The sequence below is a fragment of the Poecile atricapillus genome, chromosome 20 (genome assembly GCF_030490865.1).
Source record: "Poecile atricapillus isolate bPoeAtr1 chromosome 20, bPoeAtr1.hap1, whole genome shotgun sequence".
NCBI lineage: Eukaryota > Metazoa > Chordata > Aves > Passeriformes > Paridae > Poecile > Poecile atricapillus.
In genome coordinates this window covers 2535681-2559482 of record NC_081268.1, presented here as the reverse complement: position 1 = coordinate 2559482, position 23802 = coordinate 2535681, and the positions used below count along the sequence as shown (strand labels likewise).

The 23802-nt window shown below is 46.4% G+C and overlaps 1 protein-coding gene across 6 annotated transcripts in view; it reads left to right on the top strand.

Moving 5' to 3' along the window:
* Window positions 1-23802, top strand: part of DAB2IP (DAB2 interacting protein) — a 163947-nt gene that overhangs the window by 24985 nt on the left and 115160 nt on the right. For 2 of the 6 annotated variants that reach the window (XM_058853445.1, XM_058853446.1), the window contains exon 2: window positions 23131-23234. In XM_058853445.1, the coding sequence (XP_058709428.1) occupies window positions 23131-23234 (104 nt within the window). Of the gene's footprint in view, window positions 1-7825; window positions 8250-23130; window positions 23235-23802 lie in introns of those variants that run through there. The other 4 variants (XM_058853450.1, XM_058853447.1, XM_058853444.1 and 1 more) reach the window with 4 other exon arrangements.

Sequence of the window (23802 nt, the reverse complement as noted above, 5' to 3'; positions counted from 1 at the left end):
AAAAAGTAGGAAGATAAGCAGAAAAAAAAAACAATTTGAGCTGTTGCTGCAATAGAGGAGCATTATTAGGCACTGTGTGCCTTGCTAAATATTTTCTATTATTTTTATTTGGAGTGTCCTTTATCAGATCATCACCCAGTTCCCTTCCCAGGGCTGGTGAGACCCAGCAGGATGAGAATTCCCAGCACTGGACCCTGGCTCAGGAGAGCTCAGGCACTGGAGGTGTTGGTGCCCTGAGCTTCCACACTTCAAAACATCCCAGCCCTTGCTTTGCTCTTGGAGTGTTTTTCATATTTCTGTTGTTTCAAGGAGGCTCTCCACATTTTGCAATCAGCTGCACTCAGACAATAACATCTCTCAGGGCAGCCCTCTGTTGTTGTGCCAGAAGGAAAAACGTAGATTTAAATAAACCACCCTCACAATGGTATTTAAAAACTGATTGCAGGATTTCCAGTCACTTTCATAAAGCCCTCTTTAAAAACAATAGCTACATTCTCATTTTTCAACTTGTTAACTTCTAAAACAGAGGGTGTTTTCTGTGCTACTCTGTCATGTCAGACTGATAAGGAAGATGGCTAAAGATCATTCTTGCCAAAATATTCCTTGGATGAGTCATCTGATGCCAAAAAGCGAGCGAAACGAGCAACTATATTTGCAGTGGAGTTTGCAAATTATGTGGCAAGGAAAGGAAGAAAATAATCTGTCACATGAAAAATGAAGTTTAGATTGTGTGTATATAAATCAGTGATTTGTTATATGAGCATGAGATCATTATCAGGCATTTAAACATGAATTGGAAGTGCCTAATCTATTAATTAATCAGGAAATAAGTTTTACATAGCATGTGTAATCAAGTTAATCTTTCATTTCACTTGCCAGCAGAGATGCTGCTGTCAGTGGATGTTGTCATGAGATTAAAAACCCCAAGAGCTGATTCTTGCTGAGGGAGAGCCTCAGGTCCAGATGGCATCGGGAGGGGAGAGGAGGCGGCTGCTTCCCTGGAGCCCACGGCGTTCCTGAGACTGGGAGAAGTTCTCTGTGCACACAGGAGTTCCTGGGCTTTACAACACCTGTAAAACCTTCTCTTCTCCCCACCTGGGCTTAGAACAGACTGAACTTCCACACAGGCAAGGAGAGTGATGCCCTGCAGGAGCTTTCATGGTTTCAAGGTTCATGGTTTTTTCCCTGATCTTTTAGCAAGCCACATTGGAAAGCCACTGTAACAGAACTCACGATAAATAGCTGAGCCTTCTGCTAATAATAACCCATAAATCTGGCACAGGAAGGCAGTGATGCCAGACTTCTATCAACTCCTTCCCTGCAGCAACACAACAGCAAGTTTACTGCTGAAATACAAAGTAAAAATATTTTTAGGAGTTAATTTATTTTATTGTATGAATATTTTGATCAAGGTCAATGCGGATTTTGCAGTTTATTACAGTAATTTGTTATTACATCTAATAATTAGATTCCTAACCTAGAGGTGATGTGGGTTTTGCTTATTTAAATGTGCAGATAGGGAGGTAAAGATCATCATCTGGGCTCCCTTCCCACTGAAGGTTGGACCAGGTGGGATTTTGAGGTTCCTTTTGAGTCCCCCCAGGGTGATGGCAGAGCTGCCCCAGTTTTGTCTTGGAGAAGGAAATGGGGGATGCTGAGGAACCCAGCGCAGAAGTTGCTCCACTAATCACTCAATGAATCACTGCTAACATTTTATTTTAGTAATAAGGGATATTTGGGAAGAATAGTCCCACTTAAACAAATATTTCCTGCCAGCAGCTCAGCATGGAAGATGCACACAGTTCTGGGAAGTGTTGTGCAGCTCCCAGTTATGTCTGAGGGGTTTTGTTTGATTTAGGGATTTGTACAAGATTTTTCTTTTTATTTTGGAATTTTTGTTGTACAGTGGAGTCTTCACACTCCTGGAATTTTCCTCCTGGTGAGAAAGGAGCAGGCTGCTCTGAGGAACACGGTGTTTGATTCTAGTAGAAGTTTCTTCTTCCATTTGCATTGGACTCCATGTGTTTAATTGCTTTGTTAGGTCTGTGGAAATTTAGCACAAATCTTTAGATGGGTTTTGACTTTGTAAATTTTATTAGCATCATTACCAGTCAGGTCATACAGCAATGTACCTGAGTTTTCTGTGTCAGCAGAGCAAGTGAAGTGGTTTTGTTTTGGTCTCCCCCAGCTCCCTGGTGTGAGAATCTGATGTTCTTTAGCTCTATTGTTCTGCAGGGAAGCGAGCAGGAAATGTGCTGTGCTCTGAGGTCAGGCTCGCTGTTTCTGCCCCATTCCCGGAGTTTGTGATGAGCGCAGGAAGCGTCTCCGGGGTTCTCAGTGCCCTGCCTGGGCCAGAGAGCTTCCCCTCTGCACCCTGCCTGGGCCAGAGAGCTTCCCCTCTGCACCCTGCCCGTTCCACACAGAGCCTGGGGATAACGCCTTTGGTCTCCCCCTTTGGTCTCCCTCTTTGGCCTCCCCCTTTGGCCTCCTCCTTTGGTCTCCCCCTTTGGCCTCCCCCTTTGGCCTCCTCCTTTGGCCTCCTCCTTTGGCCTCCTCCTTTGGCCTTCCCCTTTGGCCTCCCCCTTTGGCCTCCCCCTTTGGCCTCCTCCTTTGGCCTCCTCCTTTGGCCTCCTCCTTTGGCCTTCCCCTTTGGCCTCCCCCTTTGGCCTCCTCCTTTGGCCTCCTCCTTTGGCCTCCCCCTTTGGCCTCCTCCTTTGGCCTCCTCCTTTGGCCTCCTCCTTTGGCCTTCCCCTTTGGCCTCCCCCTTTGGTCTCCCCCTTTGGTCTCCCCCTTTGGCCTCCTCCTTTGGCCTTCCCCTTTGGCCTCCCCCTTTGGCCTCCCCCTTTGGTCTCCCCCTTTGGCCTCCTCCTTTGGCCTCCCCCTTTGGCCTCCTCCTTTGGCCTCCCCCTTTGGCCTCCTCCTTTGGCCTTCCCCTTTGGCCCTCCCCTTTGGCCTCCTCCTTTGGCCTCCTCCTTTGGCCCTTCAGAGCCAGCGTGTTGTGAATTCCCACCATCAAGGAGTTGCAGAAATTTCAGTGTGATCCAAAACTCAGCTTGTTGGGAATTGGAGGTGTCATTTCTCTTACTTCCTTTTTGGACAGTGATATCTGAGAAATTCTTTTATTCACATTTTAAAAATACATTATGACTCTTTCTTAAAATTTGGACATTATTTATTAGAAACAAATAACTGACTTTCTCACTTAGTATTGGGCACATTCCTTGGATTTTTATTTTTTTTACCTGTGTGTAAAAGAGGAAGTTTATATGTTTTAAGTGCATTAAACTGAACAAGTATTTGCAGAAGCAAATATGCAGAAGTGTCTGTGCTCTGGTGGACGAAAGATGCTGTAGGAAAAGAAGATGATTATGTTCAGTACTTGCTCATCTCGAGGGAGTTGTCTCAGGAGGGTGGGGAAGCTCCATTTACTCTTTGGGCAAGGATAAGGGGTGCAGGGTTCTGCCTCGCTGTGCCCCAGCCTTCCCACGTGGTGCTGAGTAAATCACTCGAGGCTTCACTTCTCCAGTCATGGAATGGGCTTGGGAGCTCCATTACTGCAGTGTGTGCAATACTCTGCATTTCCTTAGATCCTGAGTGCTGTGCACGAGTCAGCTCTTAATTGGTGGTGATGCAGATCCCAAAACAATGGGACATTGATCCTCCTTTGCATCTCCACCCTGCCATGGTGTATAATGACCATAATGACAGTAAACAACCAGCACAGTCTGCATGGAGAGATGGTGATGCTGAAAGAATTCATGTCCTGGTTTAACTTCCAGGAGACTGCCTGAACACCTATTTAATATTTCATTATTTACATGTACATTCTTCCTCTTGCTTTTTCATATGGCACTGCTTTTCCTGCTCATTAATATCATTAAATATCTATACTATGTGTAATGACTGCTTTTCATTTACATTTGGATTTCATCCCCATATGCACAGCAAGAATAATAAGAAATCCATAGTGTTGTGGTAGCTGTGACACCATTCAATAAATGGAGAGCAGTGAATTCTCTGCCTAAATTTAAAGTAAATGCTCATTCTGAACCATTTTGCTGCAAGGCTCTCAAGAAGCTGCTACATTTTACCTCAGGTGGTAACTACTTTACCTATGTGCACTCTAAAAATAATCATCATGTGCTGTGAAAATACTAAAAAGAACTTACATTAATTATGTGTATGGAACTTTCCTTTATAAGTCTTCAAAAAAAATAAGTCACTGGCTATTTTGGTGTGGGTACAGCTGAATTGAAAGTTAAGTTATCCTCACACAAAGGAAATTACCTTCCTCCCTGCGCTGCTTGTGAGCTGATGTATCCCTGGGAGCCTCGAGGCAAAAAAAGCCTGGAAATCTTCCAGGCTCAGGATGCGCTGGGCTGGAGTCTGCGAGGGACTCGTGAGCAAAGAGTGTCTGGAGCACTGACAGAAACACTGTTTCTCTCGGCTTGGAAAAGAGATATTTTGTACAGATTTACCTTCCTCCTTTTCCCTCGGACTTCAGGAGTGTGTGACCATTCTTCAGGCACAGAGGGGTTGCATGTGACAGGGAGATTGGGGTTGCAGTCTGATTTTTATTCAATTTCTTGATGGTCTGTCTGCAGTTCATTGGATTTATGCAAATTAGAAATTAAGCTGATACCCACCACTCCTCTCTGCTGGCCGAACCGAAACTTCCTCTTGTTTGGTTGGGTTTGGAGTTTTTTTGTTGTTTGTTAAGTTTAAATTCTGAAAACTTCAGTTCACTTCATTATGAAAGAAGTCTGGGAAACTGAAATGAAATCCCTGAAGCTGCTGTCTCAGAGGCAGCCTGAATTCAGAGCCATGAATTCTGTGTGTGAACAAGTCAGGGCATCCTCAGACCTGTCCAAATCAGGGCTTTGGGGCTGACTGGACTCCACTGACAGAACACAGAAACGTTCACCTTCAAAATAAGGAATTCAAGTTCCTTGCCATAAATTCTTTAGGAAGGTTTAAGGTCAGGGTGACAGCAGTGGGTGACACCCAGGTCAGCCCTGGGTGCTGAGTTCTCTTCTAGCAGTGCCTCAGACGGGGTGTTTTACCACAGTTTGGCATGTCTTTAATTACATTTAATTCCATTGGTTAGGTTTGTGTTTGGTGCTGGGGAGGAGGAGTTAACACCCCAAAAATTACTGCTACATTTATCTCCAATTGCTCTTCTCCCTGAAGGACCCAGCAGAGCTCCGTGCCTGAGCTCATGCAGCTGGCTTTTGGAGGGAGCAGCCAGACTGGGATGTGTTATTTTAGAGATGGAGATTTCATGCTGTCAGCTTTTCTCCCGAGCAGTTCATAATCCCACGTTTGTGAGTGGCATATTCCACTCTACACAGAGCATTTGTGTCAGGGTGTGGCTTTCAAAAAGAGAAAGAATGTAGTAAAGAAAGAAGAAAACAGAGCAGTGTTGGATTAATTGGAAAGGTCCAGCCCAGTCACATCCCCCCCATGTGGGCTGTTCATTTTCCTGCCTGTTGCTCTGTAGCATCTGAAGTTAAATCCTTCAAAAAGAGAGAGAGACAGAGCCGAGCTAGCAAAACTGGAACACAGAACACAGTTCCCAACCATTTATTTATGGCTTTATATAGGGCTGCTTCCTCTTGTCATATTGTTTAGAGTCCCTCATTAACTTCTCCTGCCTCATAGTCACCTGTATGAATGTTTCTGAAGGTGCCAGACTGATTGAAAGTAAAAATACCGAGTATTCCCACCTCACATTCCCTCAGAGCTTGAGGAGATTCCCCAGCACCCGCCTCTTCCACATCCCCAGAGCTTTGAGCGAGTCACCTGGCTCCAGTTAAACAAAATCAAACATTCCCCTTTCAGATCATCTAAATTCAGGTGAGCTTTTAAAATTATTTTGTTTAAACTTTCATTTCCATCAGTGCCTTTTTTTTTTTTGCTATTGGGAATGACAAAATGGATAGACCGTTTTAATGACATTCCTAGTGATAAAAGCATAGTTGTAGAAGACTCTCTTCAGAGCTTTCATCCCAGTTATTACGATACAAAATTGCAGAGAGACACCTGAATATTTGGGTTTCGTCTACAGCAAATCTTTATCCAAACCTCAGTATTTTCAGCCTTTCCCATCACTGTGTTCTGGATGTTTTCAGCTCTGTTTGTGAATTGAATCAGCTGCACATGATGAGTCTCTGTTCATCTGGAAAACAGTTAGAGTTGTCCCTGGATTTTTATTTTTTTTATGTACCCAAATATGAAAAATAAGATTATTCTGGCTAAGAAGAAGAGAGCAGATGTGCAGTGAGTGAAGGTTTTTGCAGTGCCGGGGTGTGCTGCGGGATGCTGAGCGCAGAGCCCAGTGCAGCATCCCCCTCCCCGGCCAGGGAGCCTCCTCTGGCCAGCTGGGATCTGCCTCCTTGACCTGAACTTGTCGTTGCCCTCCCGAGTTCTCATTCCTGCACTGCCTGAAAGCTGGCGCCGAATTCCTCCCGTGTGGCCTCAAAACCAGGCATGGACTTCAGGAGAGAGAGAGAGAGAGACTTGGGTTTTCCTCCTGGAAGGGCCTTCCTCAGCTGACACACAGTGTGGGTTTGCTTCTCGACTGGAACGGGAGAACACGGCTTGTGCAGAGTTCTGATGTTTTCCATGACTGCAGAAATGTGTGAAATCCTAAAATCGGAGAGGATGGGCTGGTGCCGGGGCAGGGACTCCTGTCCCAGTGCAGTTGCTGAATCGGAACAGTTTGTGCCTCTTGTTACTGGAGGTACAACACAGGATAATCCAGGGAAGTTTTCCAACTCCTCCTGGAGCTCCTGCTGGGGGGGAACGGGGCTCATCCACAGCCAAGCCCGTGTCTGGTCACAGGACACCACGAAGATAAATTTGCACAGAAGTCTGGGAAGAATGACAAACCGAAGACACAACACAGAGTTATTGTGCAGATGTTGTTTTGCAGCTCATCCCACTCAGATGAGGTTTCTCTGCTACCTGCCAGCCTGGGAGAAGCAGCAGCCTCACGTTAAATTCTTGGCCACCATTCTGGGTCTCTGAAATGTTTTCTATCACTCTTCCTTCAGAGTCATTTTTGTGCCAGCAAGGGAAGGAGCTTAGGTGCAAAATTCTAGACAATTCACTTCTGACCTTTTGAAACAATAAATGTGGAGTGAATTTTTTTGTCTGTTTAATATACATATATTGTTTTATTTTCTTCCGTGGCTTAAAGTGTTAATTCTGCCCATTGAAATGTAATTTTATGGAGCAATATGAGCCGGAGGCAGAATCTTCATTGCCATCAGGACCCAAATGGTAAATAGGCCCTTTCTCTAATTTGTGGGATGTGCTATAACTCAGTTTGAATGTTGAAAGGAAATGGGCCTCCAGGGGAGTCTGGAGCTCTGTTCATTCAACTTCTAATTAAAGTTTTCCCCTCTCAAATTTCACTTTATTTTCCGGGGCTTTTGCTCCATGATGATTATTAACATGTGTCCCATGGCCAGGAAATTATTATCCCCTTCCCCAGCGCAGCCTTTCCCCGATCCCTGGTGCAGCAGAGGCGCAGCCTCCAGCGGGCTCTGAGCTGCCGCTGCCCGGGGAGCGGCCGGAGCCGGGACGATCCTTCCAGGACGCGCTGATGGTGCTGCTGTCTGGCGGAGAGGATCCAGTCCAGGATTTCTTCCAGCCTATGCTTCACATTTCAGGAGCCCAGGCCAACTCTGGCTTCCTATTCCTACTCCAGCAGCCTTATCTTTCTGGGGGCAGGAGTTGTTAGCACAGTTTATCTTGCTCGCTGGAGTCCTCCCTCAGCTGAGACATGCACTCCGGTGCCGCCTGCTTTTTTTTTTCCTCTCCCTCTCTCTCTTTTATGTTTTCTTCTTGTTGTTTTTCTTTTTAAATGTGTCAAGTGAAGAGTTCCTCTTCCCCCCTCTCCCTTTCCACTCCAAAGAACCACCCTCCAGTTCATTAAAACGCCGGGACTGTTTTGCTCCTGTGCCAGAGGGGAGAGCGAACCTGTGCCTGCATGTGTGTGTGTGTGTAAAATAGATCCAAAAATGTCCATGAACAGCAGGAAAAGTTCTGGGAGACCGTCCTACTACTACCGACTGCTCCGGAGGTCACGACTTCAGAGACAGCGAAGCAGATCCCGCAGCCGGAACAGGCTTAGCAGGGGTAATTGCGAGTTTTTAATTGCAGCGCCGTAGGTGGGTGAGGATGAGGAGGGCCCCGAGGGGCTCTGGCCCCGCGGCCCGGGAGCGGCTCGGGCTCTGCACAAGGTCAGTGTGCGAGGGACTCGGGCCAGGCGGGGCTGCCCTGACCCCCGTGTGGTGCCACTAACCCAGGCTTTCCAACTAACCCCGGCTCAGCGCCGCACTTCGTGTCATTAAGGGATGTTCGGAGGCCAGCTGATGCTTGCAGAGCTTTGAAAAGCCGTGCTTAGGAGATGGTGTCTCTCCGCAGGGATGTGTTGCTGGATTTCTTGTTCTTCATGAGCCGAGTGTCACCAGGGGGTTGAGATGACAAAGCTCAGAACAGTTTAGGGGTAGGATTTTCCAAAGAGCCTAAGGATTGTGCTCCCGAGGCACTGCAGAAACCTGGGGACTTGAAGCCTCAAATCACTTTGCACTTTTAAAAATCCTGCTCTAAAAGGGCCTATTTGTCCTCATCAGCAGGAGGGAGGTCCACCGAGGGATGTTTCACTGAGGAATGGGCAGCCCATTCCTTCTACTGGAGGCTGCAACTGACCCAGTTGCATTTTTAAAACAAGCTATTCTGCCTTTCTCTTCTACTGTGAAATAACTGTTTATTGGTTCTTTTCCCTGTCGGTAAAGCAGCCAAAAAGTGGGAGTATGTGAGCGTTTTCCTTCTGAATTTTTTCAGAAAGGAGGGGAGAGGGTTGTGTTTGCCCTCCAGTCTGGCAGTCCTGATATATTTATCATGCTGTGAGCCTAATCAAAGCCATTAACTGAAAATAATTCCCTTTTTCTTGTTATTGTGTGAATAAAAAGCACAACCGCAACTTTACATCAGGTGTCTGTGCAAATCCAGGCTTGGACTTGTCTCACTGCAGCCAATTCTGATTTACAAAGCAGATTTTAAACTCGACTCTAGCCCTGCAAGATTTAGTTCAGTGCAATGTCCTCTTTCCTCTTTAAGCATTTTGAGTCATTGCTAAGAAAACAATAGGAAGCTAAATCAGTCCCTGAGCTTCAGCTTTTCCTTCAAGCAGACAGTGGTTTTCTTTGCATGATTTTTTTTTGTTGTTTTGCCTGTCAGGGTATTTGTAAACTCACAAACGTGTCCCAGTTCCTTTTCCCTCTTTATTTGTGTGCTGCGCAAAACCAAGATATTCTACTGTCATTTCAGTTACTGTGACAAACTAAATGTGTTTAGTTTTGTTTAGGTAACCCAATGTGAACTTAATGGCATGGTTTGTCAGGAACACAAGGAATATACAGGCAGATTTGATGGAAATGGGAATCAGCCCGAAAGTTTGTAAGAAATTGGATTTGAACCAGCTGAAATCTTGTTGCTGTTGATCTTTCCTGGAATATTTTGTGTTGTCTCTGGGATCCCTGCCTCTCAGCACTAGCGGAGCTTCTCTTATCTGTAAATCTGAAAGGAATTTGCAAAGCTGGATGAGGATTTTCTCTTTATTTTTGATCTGTTTTTGTTGTGCTGTGGTGGTGTCACACAGCCAGGCCACACAGCAGGTCAGAGGGGGCTTGGTCCAGGCTAGCCAGGGTGATGGAAGTGCTGGAATAATGCAGCAGGAACACTTGCCATAACAGTTTTGTTCCCACTGGAAGAGTGATGAACTGGGGGCTGTGGAAAATGCAGAAATCAGAAGGAGGTTCTAGATTTTGGGGGGTGATGTAATGTTGAACTCAAACCCTGCAAGTCTGGAGGAAGGAGGGAGCTGAGGGCCCCCTCCTCAAAGGCTGATCCTCAGCAGAGTTTGCTCTCTCTGGCTGGGATTCTCAGAGATCAGGAATCCTTAGTGGGAGGCTGCCATAAATTCAGGCACATTGAAGTTACTTCACAGGAATTGGCAATGTCTGCTTTGCCACATGTGTGTTTCCCAGACATCCTCTTGGCAGGTTTTACACTCTGCAGTCTCTGGACCATGTGCCAAGATCCCCACAGGGCTCAGGTGAGCCTGTGGCTCTGCTGGAGGAGCAGTGATACCTGGAAGTTGATCTTTTCCAAGGGATGTCACTTCAGCAGATGCTTTTGGACAGGGAGCCTGCTGGGGATTGGGCAATCCTTACACATTTACCAGGGAGGAGGAGATCTCTGCTGGCACAGGATCCCTGTCCCCATGTGGGACCATTCCTTGTTCTCCATCCATCCCAGATGATGAATGCCTGGTGCTGGAGCTGAGGCCAGAGTGCCCAGGAGCTGCCTTTGCTGTGAGCCAGAGCCCTCTTCCAGCCCCCTCTGTATTCACCAGGCTCTGAACACACAGCAGTTGTTTAAAAACATGTATTTATCTACTGCCACAGCCCGCTCTCCCTCCAGTGGCAATGCCACCCACCCACACCTGCCCTTCTGGCACTGCTGCTGCTGCTGGCAGCCCTGGGATGCAGGGACAGAGCTCATCCTGCCCCAGGAGCAGCAGGAAAGGTCAGGCTGTGGTTACAGTTTGCACAGCTCTGGGAGGGCTGAGACCCAGTTTGGGAAATGGATTTTGCTTCCTGAGGTACAGAGAGAGCTGCTCCCTCAGGAAAGAGTGCTGTGGTGCTTTCAGCTGGGCAAAGCGAGCAGAATTTGCATTTTCTATGCAAGGAGGGAGAGCTTTGTGTTGGGACTCCAGATGGAGCCAGTCTGCTGCAGTGTGCGGAAAAATGTCCAGGACTTTGAGCTGTTGGCAGTGACAGCAGCTTGTTCAATGGTTCATGTGATGGCATCCTCTGTTCTGGAGCTCTCTGGTCAGCCCTGGTGCCTTTAACACATTCATCACATTTCAGTGTGTTTGTCACTCTGCCCTTTTGGGAGGCCCAGGCTGGAATATCTGAACAGTGACACTGGTGAGGAGGGCAAAGCCGAGCAGGAGGGGAAGGCTGCTCGGAGGAGGCTGATGGGATCCTGCCTCCAGCACATTCAAACCGTGGCTGCTTGAGAGTGGGTAAAGCAGACAGGCCTCACTGCACTGGTAACCTCTGCTGGAATGAGGACAGTGCATGAAATCCCCAGCTCTGCTCTCCACAGAGTCAGGACATGCTGCAGGTAAACATCAGTTAGATAAAAAAACTACCTGCAGAACCCCTGGACCATCTGTTCAGCTCAGAGATGTGTGGGACTGCAGGAGGAATCATGGCAGTAATTATAATTACTCCCAGGTGACCTATCTGATGTAGTGGAAGGTATTTGGGAGGCAGAGAGAGGAGAAGGAGAATTTTCAGTGACAGCAGCACCTGCTTGTGGCTGCACTTGGGTCCGTGGCTTTCTTCAGGCTCTCTCTGCTCCTCCTTACTCATGGACACGATGAAGGAATGGGGGTCAGTGGGAAATGTTCTGAAAATTCCTTTTGCTGATAGAGGCCGCTCACGGTGCTCTGTTCACAGTCCCATCTCTGAGCCAAATGCAGCTTTGGCTTCAGGGCTTTCTTGTGTAAAACTCTGCAGGCAATCAGTTGGCATCAAAGCCCTGAGAATCTGAGAACATTGGAGTTCCTGATCTTGAAGGTTTAGCGTTCCTGATCCTCAGCCCTGGACATAAATGTCTTGCTCTGTGTTCTGTTTATCACAGATGCTTTTCAAGGTGTTTTATGAAAAGGACTTTTATTAAACAGGCTTTCTTCTTCCTTTCCTTTGATGGCTGCTGTGAAGAGAAAACTGACTGATCTTCAGCAAAACCTAGAATTTCAGTGCACCAAACACTGAGCTGGGAGGCCAAGGTCAGGCTGGGTTTTTTTCTCAGCACAGGCTATTCAAATACACATCTGTTGAAAACAGCTGGAATTTAGGCTTTCTCTCTCTGTTTGATGAAATCAAAACCTTTTAAGTGATAAATGAGAGATCAGCTTATACCCAAATAATCAATACCTTGGAGGTTCAGGCACTCGCTTGGGACAGGGAAGCAGCGACTGGAAAATTGTCCCAGCATGTCCCAGAGTGACATAACAACTAAGGAGGTTTTATTATATTTAAAGCCAACTGAAATTGCACTCACCTCTCACTAATCTTTCCTAGCTGAAAATCTGTTCTGCAGCATGTTAACAAAAAATGATGTTGGACAAGGAATGCCAGGTGGAATTTCTCCCTTTCCACCTCTGCAGGTTTCATTTCCCTTTTCATTTAAGGGCTGGGAGCAGGCAAGTGGGGAGCCCAGTAATAAATATTAGCAATAGGCTTGGGTTTTGTTTTTTTTCCAAGGGTGGTGTCTTTTAAATGCCAGGAAAAGGAGACCTTCCTGCTTTGCACTTTTTAATGATCATTGCTTTGTTTTTCAAGTCTCTTTTGTGGCATTTTCTGTTTCACCACAGAAGTCTTGCAGTCTTTCATTGAAATTTTAACAGCATGGCTGACAGATGCCCATAGAAAAGATATGCAAAATGTTTAAAGCTGTGCTGTTTATAGGAAATATTCACTGGCAGCTGTGCTATTTTTAGCACCAGTGCTCCAGCTGAGACTTTGCTGTGTTTGTTCAATGCTTCATTGTCTAGTAAAAATGGAGAATAAATTTAATGACTTGGGAAGCAGTGCATGATGGAGGAATTCTGGAATTGTTTTGATATTAAACAATGCTTAAATCTCAGAATCCCTTTAATAAGCAAAAATTTAGAGTGAATTTATTGCAGGCAAATTTATTGGAGTGACCCTTCAGCAGGAGCGAGGTGGCAGCAGTGCCTCGACTCCCTTTGCTCCTACAGCAAACCCTGACCTGCCCCACCTCCTCCAGACACGTCAGAAATGCAGGAACGTCCACACTCAGTGAGTATTCGAGATCAAAAATGAACCAAGCAGTGAAAGTTCCCCTGGGAAACCCCAGTGGGAATCTCTGAGGAGCACTGTCACTTTTTGCTCATCTTTTCCTTTATCTGTTTCCAGCCCTCTCCTCCTGGCAGTCCCTGACAGGGGCTGACGGCTCTGAAAGGAATTAAGTAGCAGATTTGCTCTCAAGTAATGCAGAATGAGTTTTTATCTACAAGCCGTGGGTACTAAATGAGAAAGAGGTTAAAAACCCTGGTCTGAGTCCAAACTAGAACTGCTTCCAAAAACATGCTTTGAGGGGTTTCAGCAGACTTTTCATGATCACTCATGTATTAGAGTAAGTTTGTCTCCTTACAGCTGTGGCAGTCCAAACAATTTAGACACAGAGCTGCCTTTTAAAGCTTTTAAACCTGTATTTCCCTTGAAGGTCTTCTAGTGTGCCACTAATCCCCTAAGTTATTGCACTGAAGGCACTCTCTAATCCTTTAATTCACTCTGCTCTCAATAGGGATGGGAACGAGCTGGGTCAGGGAATGTTCTCATTTGGGCTTTATCAGTTTTGCTTTTTTCAGCTCAGACTACTGAGGATAGTTTGCTTTCCTTTGCAATACTTCAGAGAATATTTGAGTCAGACACCAGTTGTTTGTGTGTTTGTGTCTGTGCTTGTGAAAAAAGGTGCACAAGCCCCAGAACTGACTCCTGTCACCGGTTTGTGCAGCCTCGGGGTCAGGCTTTTACACTGAGCTCCCTCAGGCCCCTTTGGGAGTCAGAGAATGGAAAAATGGATGGCTTTTTGAGAACTGTGAATCCATTCCCCATCTAGAGCCAGTGAGGGTCAAGGAGCAGTGACCACAGGTAATTTCTGGAAGCTTTTCTCCCCCAGACCTACTCAAGAGAAAAATTCTGACTAATGTTTCTTTGGTGCTGAAGGTAAAGCTTTGAGGTGATGAGCAATGCCAGACAATTGTTGTGGTTTTACTAATAAGCATAAACTCTAAAAGGCTGGTTAGAGCAACACATAGCCTGGATTTTGCAGGTTTGTGCTGTCCATTGTTTTTCTCCTTGCATGAAGGGCATGTTTTTATTGTAGGTCTGGTTTGGAGAGCCAGGCTGGGACCACGAGCGGCTCCCAGAGGCTCATTAGGAATCCCAGGCTCTCACACTGCTCCAGAAGTTCATCTTAAGTTGAGCATTGAAGCATTCAATTGGAGGAAAAACATGCCCTGCAATTGTATGGACTTGGAGAACACTGACAGGAATAAAGACGACCAAAGTTTTGCTTCATTAACATTTGCACTGAAAGAGGAATCCTCAGATGCTGAGCCCTTAATGTTTCCTTTTGAAGAAACCAATTTATGTGAAGTGCAAGTTTCTTTTGTACCTTATGTGCTCATATTTTTGGTTTCTTACAGCATTTCTGCATCACTGAATTTCTTTTAGAGCCAGAGATCAAGCCTGGGCTTGTTCTGAAGTACCCAAATGTGGTAATAGGTGGACTGGTGTAAAATTTGGCGTCTGGAGTTAAATTACAGGATGCTTCTTAAGCTTCTTGGTTTCTATAGGAACAAGTAATAGTCATCCTTCATGATTAAGCAGTGTCCATGGTAACCAAACGAGCAAGTTTTAAATGAAAGATATTTTCCCTTTACATTTTTAGCAGTCAAAGGTTACCAATTATTACCTTTATATCCTTAGACAAGAACACATTTTGATGGGGCTGGTGTGTTTGAAGTGAGAACATTTGGTGTTCATTTACATAACTCTGCTCCTAGGATCAGCTAAAATTTGGGTGAACACCAAAATGAATTATCAGAGAGCGGGGTGGGGTGCATTAACCTCCCCAGGAGGGTGAATGTTGGTCACTAAATTGCTGAATTGTTCTGCAGGGTTGCAGGGTTGCTGTTCAAGTGTCCATTTGCTCCTCGGAGTGACTGCAGGGCAGTAGTGGAAGGAGAAATTCCAACGCAGATCTGGCATAATTTTTAGGATGGAAAATGCAAATGTCAGTGTTGGTGTAGGTAAGAACATCCTCCTGCTCCCTCCTGTTTCAAAAATAGGTTGGGAAGTGAAAACACGACTGGTTTTTAACATTTCTTGTCTCTCCTTGGCACTGGTGTTGTTTGCTTGGAAACTGCAGAGTGAGTGTGTGCAGCTGCCACCTGCGAGTGTTTGCAGAGCAGGTTTGTGGGAGAGGAGCAGAAATACCCACCCACCCCCAGAGGAAATAAAAGGATCAGTCACAATAAATTAGGATTTACATTCCACAATTTCTAATAGTGAAACAATTGCTGAGAGAGGGTGAGCAGGCAGAGGAGAGATGGATGGGGAACAGCAGTGAGCAGGGATGGATTCTCAGCAGTGTTTTGGGCACAGGGTGCATTGCCCAGGTGTGCAGAGCTGCTGTGCCTGACACAGCTGCCTGTGCACACACTCACATCCACACACAGCAAAGGCACAACATCTGTGGAAAAATAACGCTCTTCTTATAAGCATTATCTTCTATTAATGCATATTAAAGTGTAGGAGACTTGTTTCTGTTTGCTAGAGGAACCCTGAGGCCTCCTGCATTAACATCTGGAAAACCAGAAAATCCCTCTCAGCTATCCCTAACCCTGTCCCCAATCCTAACCCTCCCTGCCTTGAACTAGAGGAAGAACAGTGGTTCCAGACTTGGCTGTCACTTCTGCTTTGAGTTGCTTTCTCATGACAGAGATTGTATTTTGGTGGGCACCAAAAATCACTGCCATTCATTACTGAAAATCCAGTATTCTTCTGTGAATTGTTCTTCTAGTGAAACTGTCTCCCAAACAGCCAATGTTAAATCCCAACCTTCTGCTTTCCTGTGCAGAGTTCCTTGGCTTTCGAGGCAATCTGAGGTGGGTGAGCTGGCTCTGGGCATTGAGGCTGCTCTGAGAGCCACGAGCACCATGTGAAATTCAAATCTTAATGTTTGGTCTATTATGCAGATGGATGTGAACAGAGATACGTGTGTGACCCCATTTATCTCTCTAATGAAGTGCCATCAATAGAACATCTGTTTCTTTGCTGTAGAAGATGAAACCTCTGATGAATCATGCTTATAAATTAAGTATTTATTTATTTAATTTGCATTTACCAGTACAGACCTGTTCCAGCAGCCACCATGCACGGCTGGAAAAATGGCCTGGGAAATAACTGTGTGAAGTTTTCATTTCTCCTGAGGGTGTTTCATGTGAAGGGAGCTGTTCTGGCCTGCTCAGTTCAGCTGCCCAAGCCTCAGCCAGGGGACAGCCCCAGCCCTGTCCTGGGTGGTGTGTCCAGGTGACACCTCCAGTGACAGTGACGGAATTGCAGAGTATGGAAGTTTCTCCTTGCCCTCAGATTGCCTCTGTGGATAAAGTGCTGCAAGAAAGCGTGTGGTGACGGAGCAGAATCTTTGCAGGAAGGTTCAGCATGATGGATGAGCCTAATTTAAATCTCCCCAGAGCTGACTCCTTGTTCTCCACACTCCGTGTTGCTTGTCTTTATTATCACATGGGAGGAAGCTGATGTTCCACTTCACTTTATCATCCTTTCCACTTTAACCAAGGTATTGGCAGTCACCACGATCTGGCCCACAACCAGGATAGAATTTCAGCTTTTTCTGATGTATTTTTTAAGTCTGAGCTTGATTTCAATTTCACCCTGGAGAAAAGGCTCCTAATGATATGCCGTTAGCAGAGGAAGAATTTGTTCTGTGGATATCATAGCAGAGGAAGATAAATATCATACATATTTTATTTCAGAGACTAATAAAGAAAGAATAAAAATACCAAATATATATACACATACCATAGTTAAAAAGTACCAGACAGTAAAATGGAGTTTGTACTACAGGCTGCTCAGTCAGCATTATTTGCTGTTTATCTTTAGAAAGGGAGGGTTATATATATATTTTATATATATATATTCTGTATGCCTTATATTCTCTCCCTGGCACCAGGTCTGGGGACCTGCAGCTGTGGGATCTGATCTGGTCTCCAGGCTTGTAGCACTTTGAAGTTGCTGTATTTTCAGACCCCTCACAATGAGAAATATCTCAGCTTTCCTTTCCCATTAGTGCTGTTCTCTTCTTTCCCTTTTACCCTTGGAGAGAGATTTTTCCTTGACAAATACATTTAATCTGTCTCCTCAGGTAAAGGATGTGTTCCCCCTGGATTCTGGGGAGCAGGACTTGCCCTGGGCATCTGTCGGAGTGGCTGGCTTTGCTGGGATGGCTCCACAGAAGGGGGAGAGCAGGGAAAGAGCAGGGAAAGTGCAGGGAAAGAGCAGGGAAAGAGCAGGGAAAGAGCAGGGAAAGAGCAGGGAAAGAGCAGGGAAAGAGCAGGGAAAGTGCAGGGAAAGAGCAGGGAAAGAGCAGGGAAAGAGCAGGGAAAGAGCAGGGAAAGCGCTCTTAACTCCACTGACCATCAAGTGACCCAGCAGCCAAACCACATCTGGAGAATTCCCAGCGCTGCAGCTGGCTCGGGGCTGGAGCGCTTGGCCAGCCAAGGGCCTCCAGCTCCATCTAGTGAGGCACTGGGATCGCGGCTGTCACACACATCCCGCTGCTGGAGAGGCCACAGCAGCGATCCCGGCTTCGGGAATGGAAATCTCACCTGAGCTTTCCAGGGGAGAGGGGGCACCAGGCAGCCACAGCCCGCAGAAAGTCAAGAGAAGAGTCTTTGCTGCTTGCACACATCAAAAAGCGCCGTGGCAGCTGCTGGGAGAAGAGTTCTCTTACTGGGTAATAGAAAATAGAGGAATAGATACATACCAAGTACTCAGGAAAATAGCAGAGCTTTTTTCAGTACTAGATTCATTCCCTAGTGCCATTAATAGCTCCGGCTCAGGAGCAGGATGAGTGATATTAAATCCAGGAACCTGACACAGAGATGAGGGGAGATCCATTAAAGTGCACAGCGTGCCGTGGCAAAGGTCAGTGTCTCTCCAAATCATTATTTAACAAAGATAAAGCTCTTCTTTCAGGAGTTCTTAGTCCCACTTTGAGGGAAGATGGTCACAGATTTTAGCTGAGAGAACCAGTGTGTTCTGATGCTTTCTGGGATTTGTTTTCTGTATTCCAGCCACTTCTAACAAGGCTCTTCCATTTACACAACTGTCCCAGCCACCGTTCCTGGAGCTGCAGAGAATTGTGTGGCTCTGAGTGATGCTTCAGGTGCCTTTTGCTGCTTTTAGGCAGGGGCACAGTTACCAGAGACACACTGAATGTGGTGCTTTTGTAACACTGAAGTCACCTGTGGGGGAAACAAAGGTACTGGTAAGGAGCTGGATCAGTTTGGTGTAGAGCATTAACTATAGGCATAGACTCAGTTGTTTAATTCAAAGTATTTTGTGCCAGAGTGTAACCCAGAAGGCAAGTAATGATCCCAATTTTTTTGTTCTGTATGTAAACAGATAAGGGAGAGGGGTTTTTGCAAGCTGTAGTTCTGTAAACAGTGTCCTTAATTGTCTGGAAAGGTCATGAGAGCATGAGAAAATGTGAAACTATTTCTGCTCGGAGCATGAAATGAGTGGGGAGTAAATCAGTGATTCTGATGTGGAAGAGTTGTGGGTACAGCCAGGGGGGTTGCTGGGTTTTATGGAAGTTTATGAATGTTCAAGCTAGAGATTCTAAGGTGCAAAAAGAAATAATTTTATTCTAACATAAGAAGTGTGGGTGACACGACTTCCCTTAGCCTGGAGAACACCCTCTCTGTGTTCATTAGCTTTGCTTTCAGAGGCATCTGCTTGTTCAGAGGGCACCAGCACCTGCCCTCAACTTCTGCTTCATGACCATTTTCATTTAAAAGTCTATTTTATTGCCTAATAAAGGTTTGGCTTCTAATTAATTTTGTGTGGTTCTAATATTGCTGTAAGGGATCAGCAGGGCTCTGGGTGATACATTCCAGTAAATACTTCTGCAGGTAACTGAACCAAAGGTGGCCCTGCAGCTGCATTCCTGGGCCAGCTGATGGGAGCAGGAAGGGCTTTCATAACCTCTCACAGCTTCTTTGTCACTGGAAATCAGACATTTTGCCATCTCTGCTTCCCACTCAAAGTTCTTCACGCCTTGTGAAGGGGAAGGTTGGCTCAGCTCAGTGTTTATTATTTTCTGTTGTTGTCTATTCTGCATTTTAAAAGTGCCTCTATTCCCTTCTAAATCCCCATTTGGATTCAGACTAAAGATCCATCTTTTCTCCTGGGCTCCTGTGGCCACCCAAAGCTGTCTGAAATGTAGATTTTTCTGCAGCCTCTCCTGAGGATGTGGAATCACACAGACACTACAGATACCTGTTCTCCAGGGATTGTTCTTAATTCGTAAATGCTACCGTGAGCCATGTTAAATCACTGTCACCGTGCCTCCTCCTCTCCTCTCTTGGGTTTGTAATAAGGACTTATTAGATAATGCAGAAATTAGAGGAATAACACCTAAATTCATTAAGCAATAAAATTAATTCACGAGCTGTAATTGTATGAGCAGGAGACCGGTAATTCCTGTTCCTTCTGGTTTCACAGAAACTCCACCCTGGCAGCGCTGGGGCAGCTGCGGTGTCGGGCAGTGCCCGGTGGGGCAGGACAGGGAGGAGCTCAGTGCCGAGCTCGGGAGCAGCCTGACCTCTCCAGGGCTGCCTGCGGCACCTTTCCCACCGCCTTTGCTTCTGGGGAACTCGTAGTTTCCTGCATCACCTCCAGACCATCTGGAGAAGTTTTAGTGTGCTCCAAAGTGTCCTTTGCAGAGGCCGGTCCCGGCGGTGGGAGCAGGAACCTGCGCTCCTGCCGTGTCTCCCGGTGCTGCTGCCCGCTCTGGCATTCCAGTCATTCTTCTCTTTCTCGCTGCCTCTGATGAAGTCATCACCTCTCCTTCTCTCCTTCCCGGCTCGTTCCGAGTGCCATGGCATGTGCGCTGCTCACCAGCACGGCTTCCTTCTGGTGAGTTCAGGGAGATGATTTCTCCTCGCTGATTCCTCTCCCAGCACTCAGGTTGGACCTCCCTTTCTTGTTTGGAGCTGGAGCAGGTTCTTATCAGGAAATCAACTTGCTGGGAAGTGCCTGCTTGTTGTTATTCCTTCCAGCGGCCTCACTTTGCTTTTGTTCACTCTGTCTCTTCCACTGGCTGATCCCTGGAATTGTGTGAGAGGGGGGGAGTGTGAAGAGAGATGAACAAACAGGACTCCATGCATTTGATTCTCCATAATGAGAGCGTAATCCTGATGAACTCTTGGACTAGCTGGGATTCACAGAAGTAGGTAATGCAAATGGAAGAACACCTCACTTGCTGAGTGAGAAGTAAACAGTAGTAACAGCTGTTTGTGTGTTTGTTACACGTAACAACCTGCTTGGAGCAGTGTCTGAGAAGTGGAGTCAAAGGAACCAGTGATGTTGGGTGGGTTAAACAAGAGTTTGGGTGCCAGGAGCTGCTCACAGCCTGTTCTGCTGCTGCCCTGGAGCCTTGGGGAGATTGCTGTGCTGCTCCATAATGATTCCACAGCATGAAAAACAGGCATGGCAGAGTGGAGTGAGGATTAATTATTCTGTCAGTTCCAGTGCCTTGAATTAGTTAACAAACCAAATGTGTTTATTACTGTACAGAAAGAGTCTCAGAAATACTCATAAGCTCGAGGTCCTAAATTAATGTGCAGTGTTTGCAGTGCTGTGTATCCTCTTGGCAGTGGGATATGTTCAACTTAGAAACCTACTGATGCCTTCCACAGCCAACAATGTGTTGGGGATAACCTGGGAGAGCTTTCAGGGGCTTGATCATTTCAAGGAAGTTTCGCTTTGAAGATCTTACTCTGCACAGGGGGAAACCCAAAACATTGCAGCCTTCTGGAAATATTTGGAAAAGCAGGAAGCCCTGTTTGTTTCTCTCTCTCCTGTGTTGTATAACGTGGGTGAGCCCTGGGCACTCTGTGCTGTTGAGAGGTGACACAGAACTGCCACCGAATCTTTCCAGACAGAGATGGAAGTTCAGGAGAGGTTGGGAAGAAAAGGCCAAAATCAGACACTGAATCTGATCTCTTATAGCTTGCTTATTTTGTGCACAAGTGGGTAAATTTGACAGAAATCACAGAAAATAAGGCTGGAAGGAATTTCAGGAGGTGTCTGGTATCTGTCTGCCCCAGGAGAGGGCAGGGAAGGAAGCCCAATGTCCCTGAACCTCTCTGGGCAGGGAGAGCTCTCCCTCTCTGGAGCATCAGTTCCAGGGTGTAACTGTCCATGGCAAGATGGGACTGTTTCCAGTGCCTAACCCAAATATCTTCTGCTGCAAATTAAGACATTTCTTTCTCAGCCTCTAGTGACTGTGGAGAGTTTTTATTACTGGCTTACAGTGCCCTTTTCCATGGCCCTGGGCTTGCTGTGGCAGCGTGGCTGATGCCAGGCCCTGGGCAGAGTGACCCGGCCTCAGATGGTGCCTCCAGCCCCGAAGAAGTAAAAGGGCACTTAAACTTTTATATATTCATACTGCTCACCATGTAAAGCTGCTCTGCTGTACATTCCTGGAGTTACTAATTTACCTGCAAGCTATTTTTATTAACCTTTAAAACAAACAGCTCCCCCCACATCCCCCCCAACACCCACACCCACCCCTACTTCTGGTTATTTCTGGTTTCTTACAGAGGGTTTTGTAATGTGTCTCTCCTGCAGTGAAACCCACAGTGCTTAAACGAAGCTAAAATGGAGATTTGACTGCAAAGATTTCATGAACCATAAGTTTAATAATTATAGGAGGGTTTAGGTGTCAAGCCATGTCTGTGTTTGGTCTGGGGTCACACTGATGTTTGCTGGCTGTGCTTAGGGGATATTTTAATGATGAAGTAAGAAGCTAAGTTACCCCACACAGGTGCTTTCCCTCGGTGCTGAGCAGTGTTTGGGCCAGGAGGGAGCACGTGGTGAAAATAATTTCTTGTAGCTGCCATTCACATAATGTCATTGTTCCTGTTTTCTAGCCAGGTGTGTGAGAAATGCTTTAAACAATGTTGATTTTTCCGGTCATTAAGAAAATGCAAAGCAGCTTCTTCAGTTGTCATCACGAGCTCACTTTCAAAATGCTGTAATCAAGTAGTTTCTTTATGACAGTCCAAAAACAAAAGAAAGCTCAAAGGAATGGAGTAGGAGCCTGAATCTTCTGAGAGGAGATGACACCAAAGGATTTTACTGCTTGAGATTCAAAGTGCAGCTTTGTGCAGAGAAAGTGCCCCAGACATTTGAAGGCTCAGCTGCAAGTTGGGAAGGCAGAGAGCTGCTGGTTTGGGCTGGCTTTCACACAGGTTCTGTGGCAACCAAAGACAATGTCACTGAGCCAGCACCTCACCCCATCCATGGCTGCAATCTCAACCTGTTCTTTTGGAATAGTTTAAGACACATCTCAGGAATTGTTGGGTGGAATTGCTGGTGTTAGTTGTTTCTTAGAGTCAGCCTTGGGAAGGGCAGAACTTTGCTGAGGAGACAACCTCCATGGAAATGCTTGGCTAAGGAGAACTCTGGAACGGTTTTGGGAAGGGAAGCTTGTTACAAGGTCTGAGCATCACTGAATGGTAGCTTGGAAATAAATCTGATTTTCTGAGTTCCATGGTGCTTTCAAAGAGGGTTTGTAAACTGAGGAAAGACCACTTTACAATGCTGTAGCTGACCTGTCCTAACATCTTTCTAAATCTCCTCAGTCTCGAGCAGAGTTGTTCATTTTGCCTTTTCAGCCCCCTCCCTTCCTTGCCAATGGGGAAGGAGGTAAGTATTCCTATCCTCATTTTATATTTTAGCAAAAGCAGGATTTAATGATTTTTTCCTGGTTCCAAAGCAAATTGCTAGAGGAATTAGAGAGGTAGCTTAAGCATCCTGTGCCTCTAACCCCATTAGCAGTTTCCCCGAGGAGGATCAAATCCACGAGTGCACGAATCTGTACTTTGCATATAATTCTCACTCATCTCAATACAGTTTCTGTTTACTCATCTGCAGACTGGAAATAATGATAATGCCAACCTGTCAGGCATTATCTGAAGCTTACAGTTGTATAAAAAATGCTAATTGTTGAAGGTGAAAGTCTTGCTGATGGAATGTTGTTCCAGGCAGCCCGGGGAAATGCGAGTGGAATCCGTGGGGTCGTCGCGCTGGCTCATTCGCGAGGACATCTCGGGGGGAGATGCCACATTTTGCACGGCCTGCTGGCTTTCCTGGGCTCCCTGTGCTGCTGGTTTGTAACTGTCCCTTGTTTTGTGTCCCCCAGAGTCCCCCCCGGAGCGCTGCGGGCAGAGGCGCAGCATGCCCAGCGGCATCTCGGAGAAGAACCCCAGCATGGAGCCCGCGGCCACCACGCCCTTCAGGGTCACGGTCAGTGTCTCCCCTCTTCAGTAGCGGGGTCCTAATGAGTGAGAGCCTGGGGGGCTGCCAGAGGGGAAAGGAACCTGCTCACCCTGAGAGAAGTGCTGCTGTGAAACGGGGTGCTTGTTTGTAGGGAACTGGGGTGCTGATAGATACTGTTAGCAACAAGCAGCTGTCAGACATATCCTGGTAGAGCAGTAGGGTTTGAATGGAGTCGGGAGCTTGGGAGACTTTCCTGGAGAGGTTTCCCAGGTGAGTCCTGGTGCAGTGTATTCCTGGGTGCATTTACCTGTCTGCAGCTGTACAGTGTGTGCTCACACTCCTACAGAGAGAAAATCTCCTCTGGAGGAGCCTGTCATTAACTCATGGGACACCTGCCAAGCTGGGATTGCCCAGAGCCTGGGATCCTGTCCCAGCAGGAGCCTGCAGGAGCCATCCACTCTTTCCATGGCTTCAATCCCTGTGCCTTGAGATGTGACTGGCTGTTCACTACCATGACTAACAGTGGTCTTCATGGGAAGGGCACTGCTGTGTCCATTGGCAGGCAGGAGCAGGGACCCCAGGAATGGGATGTGTC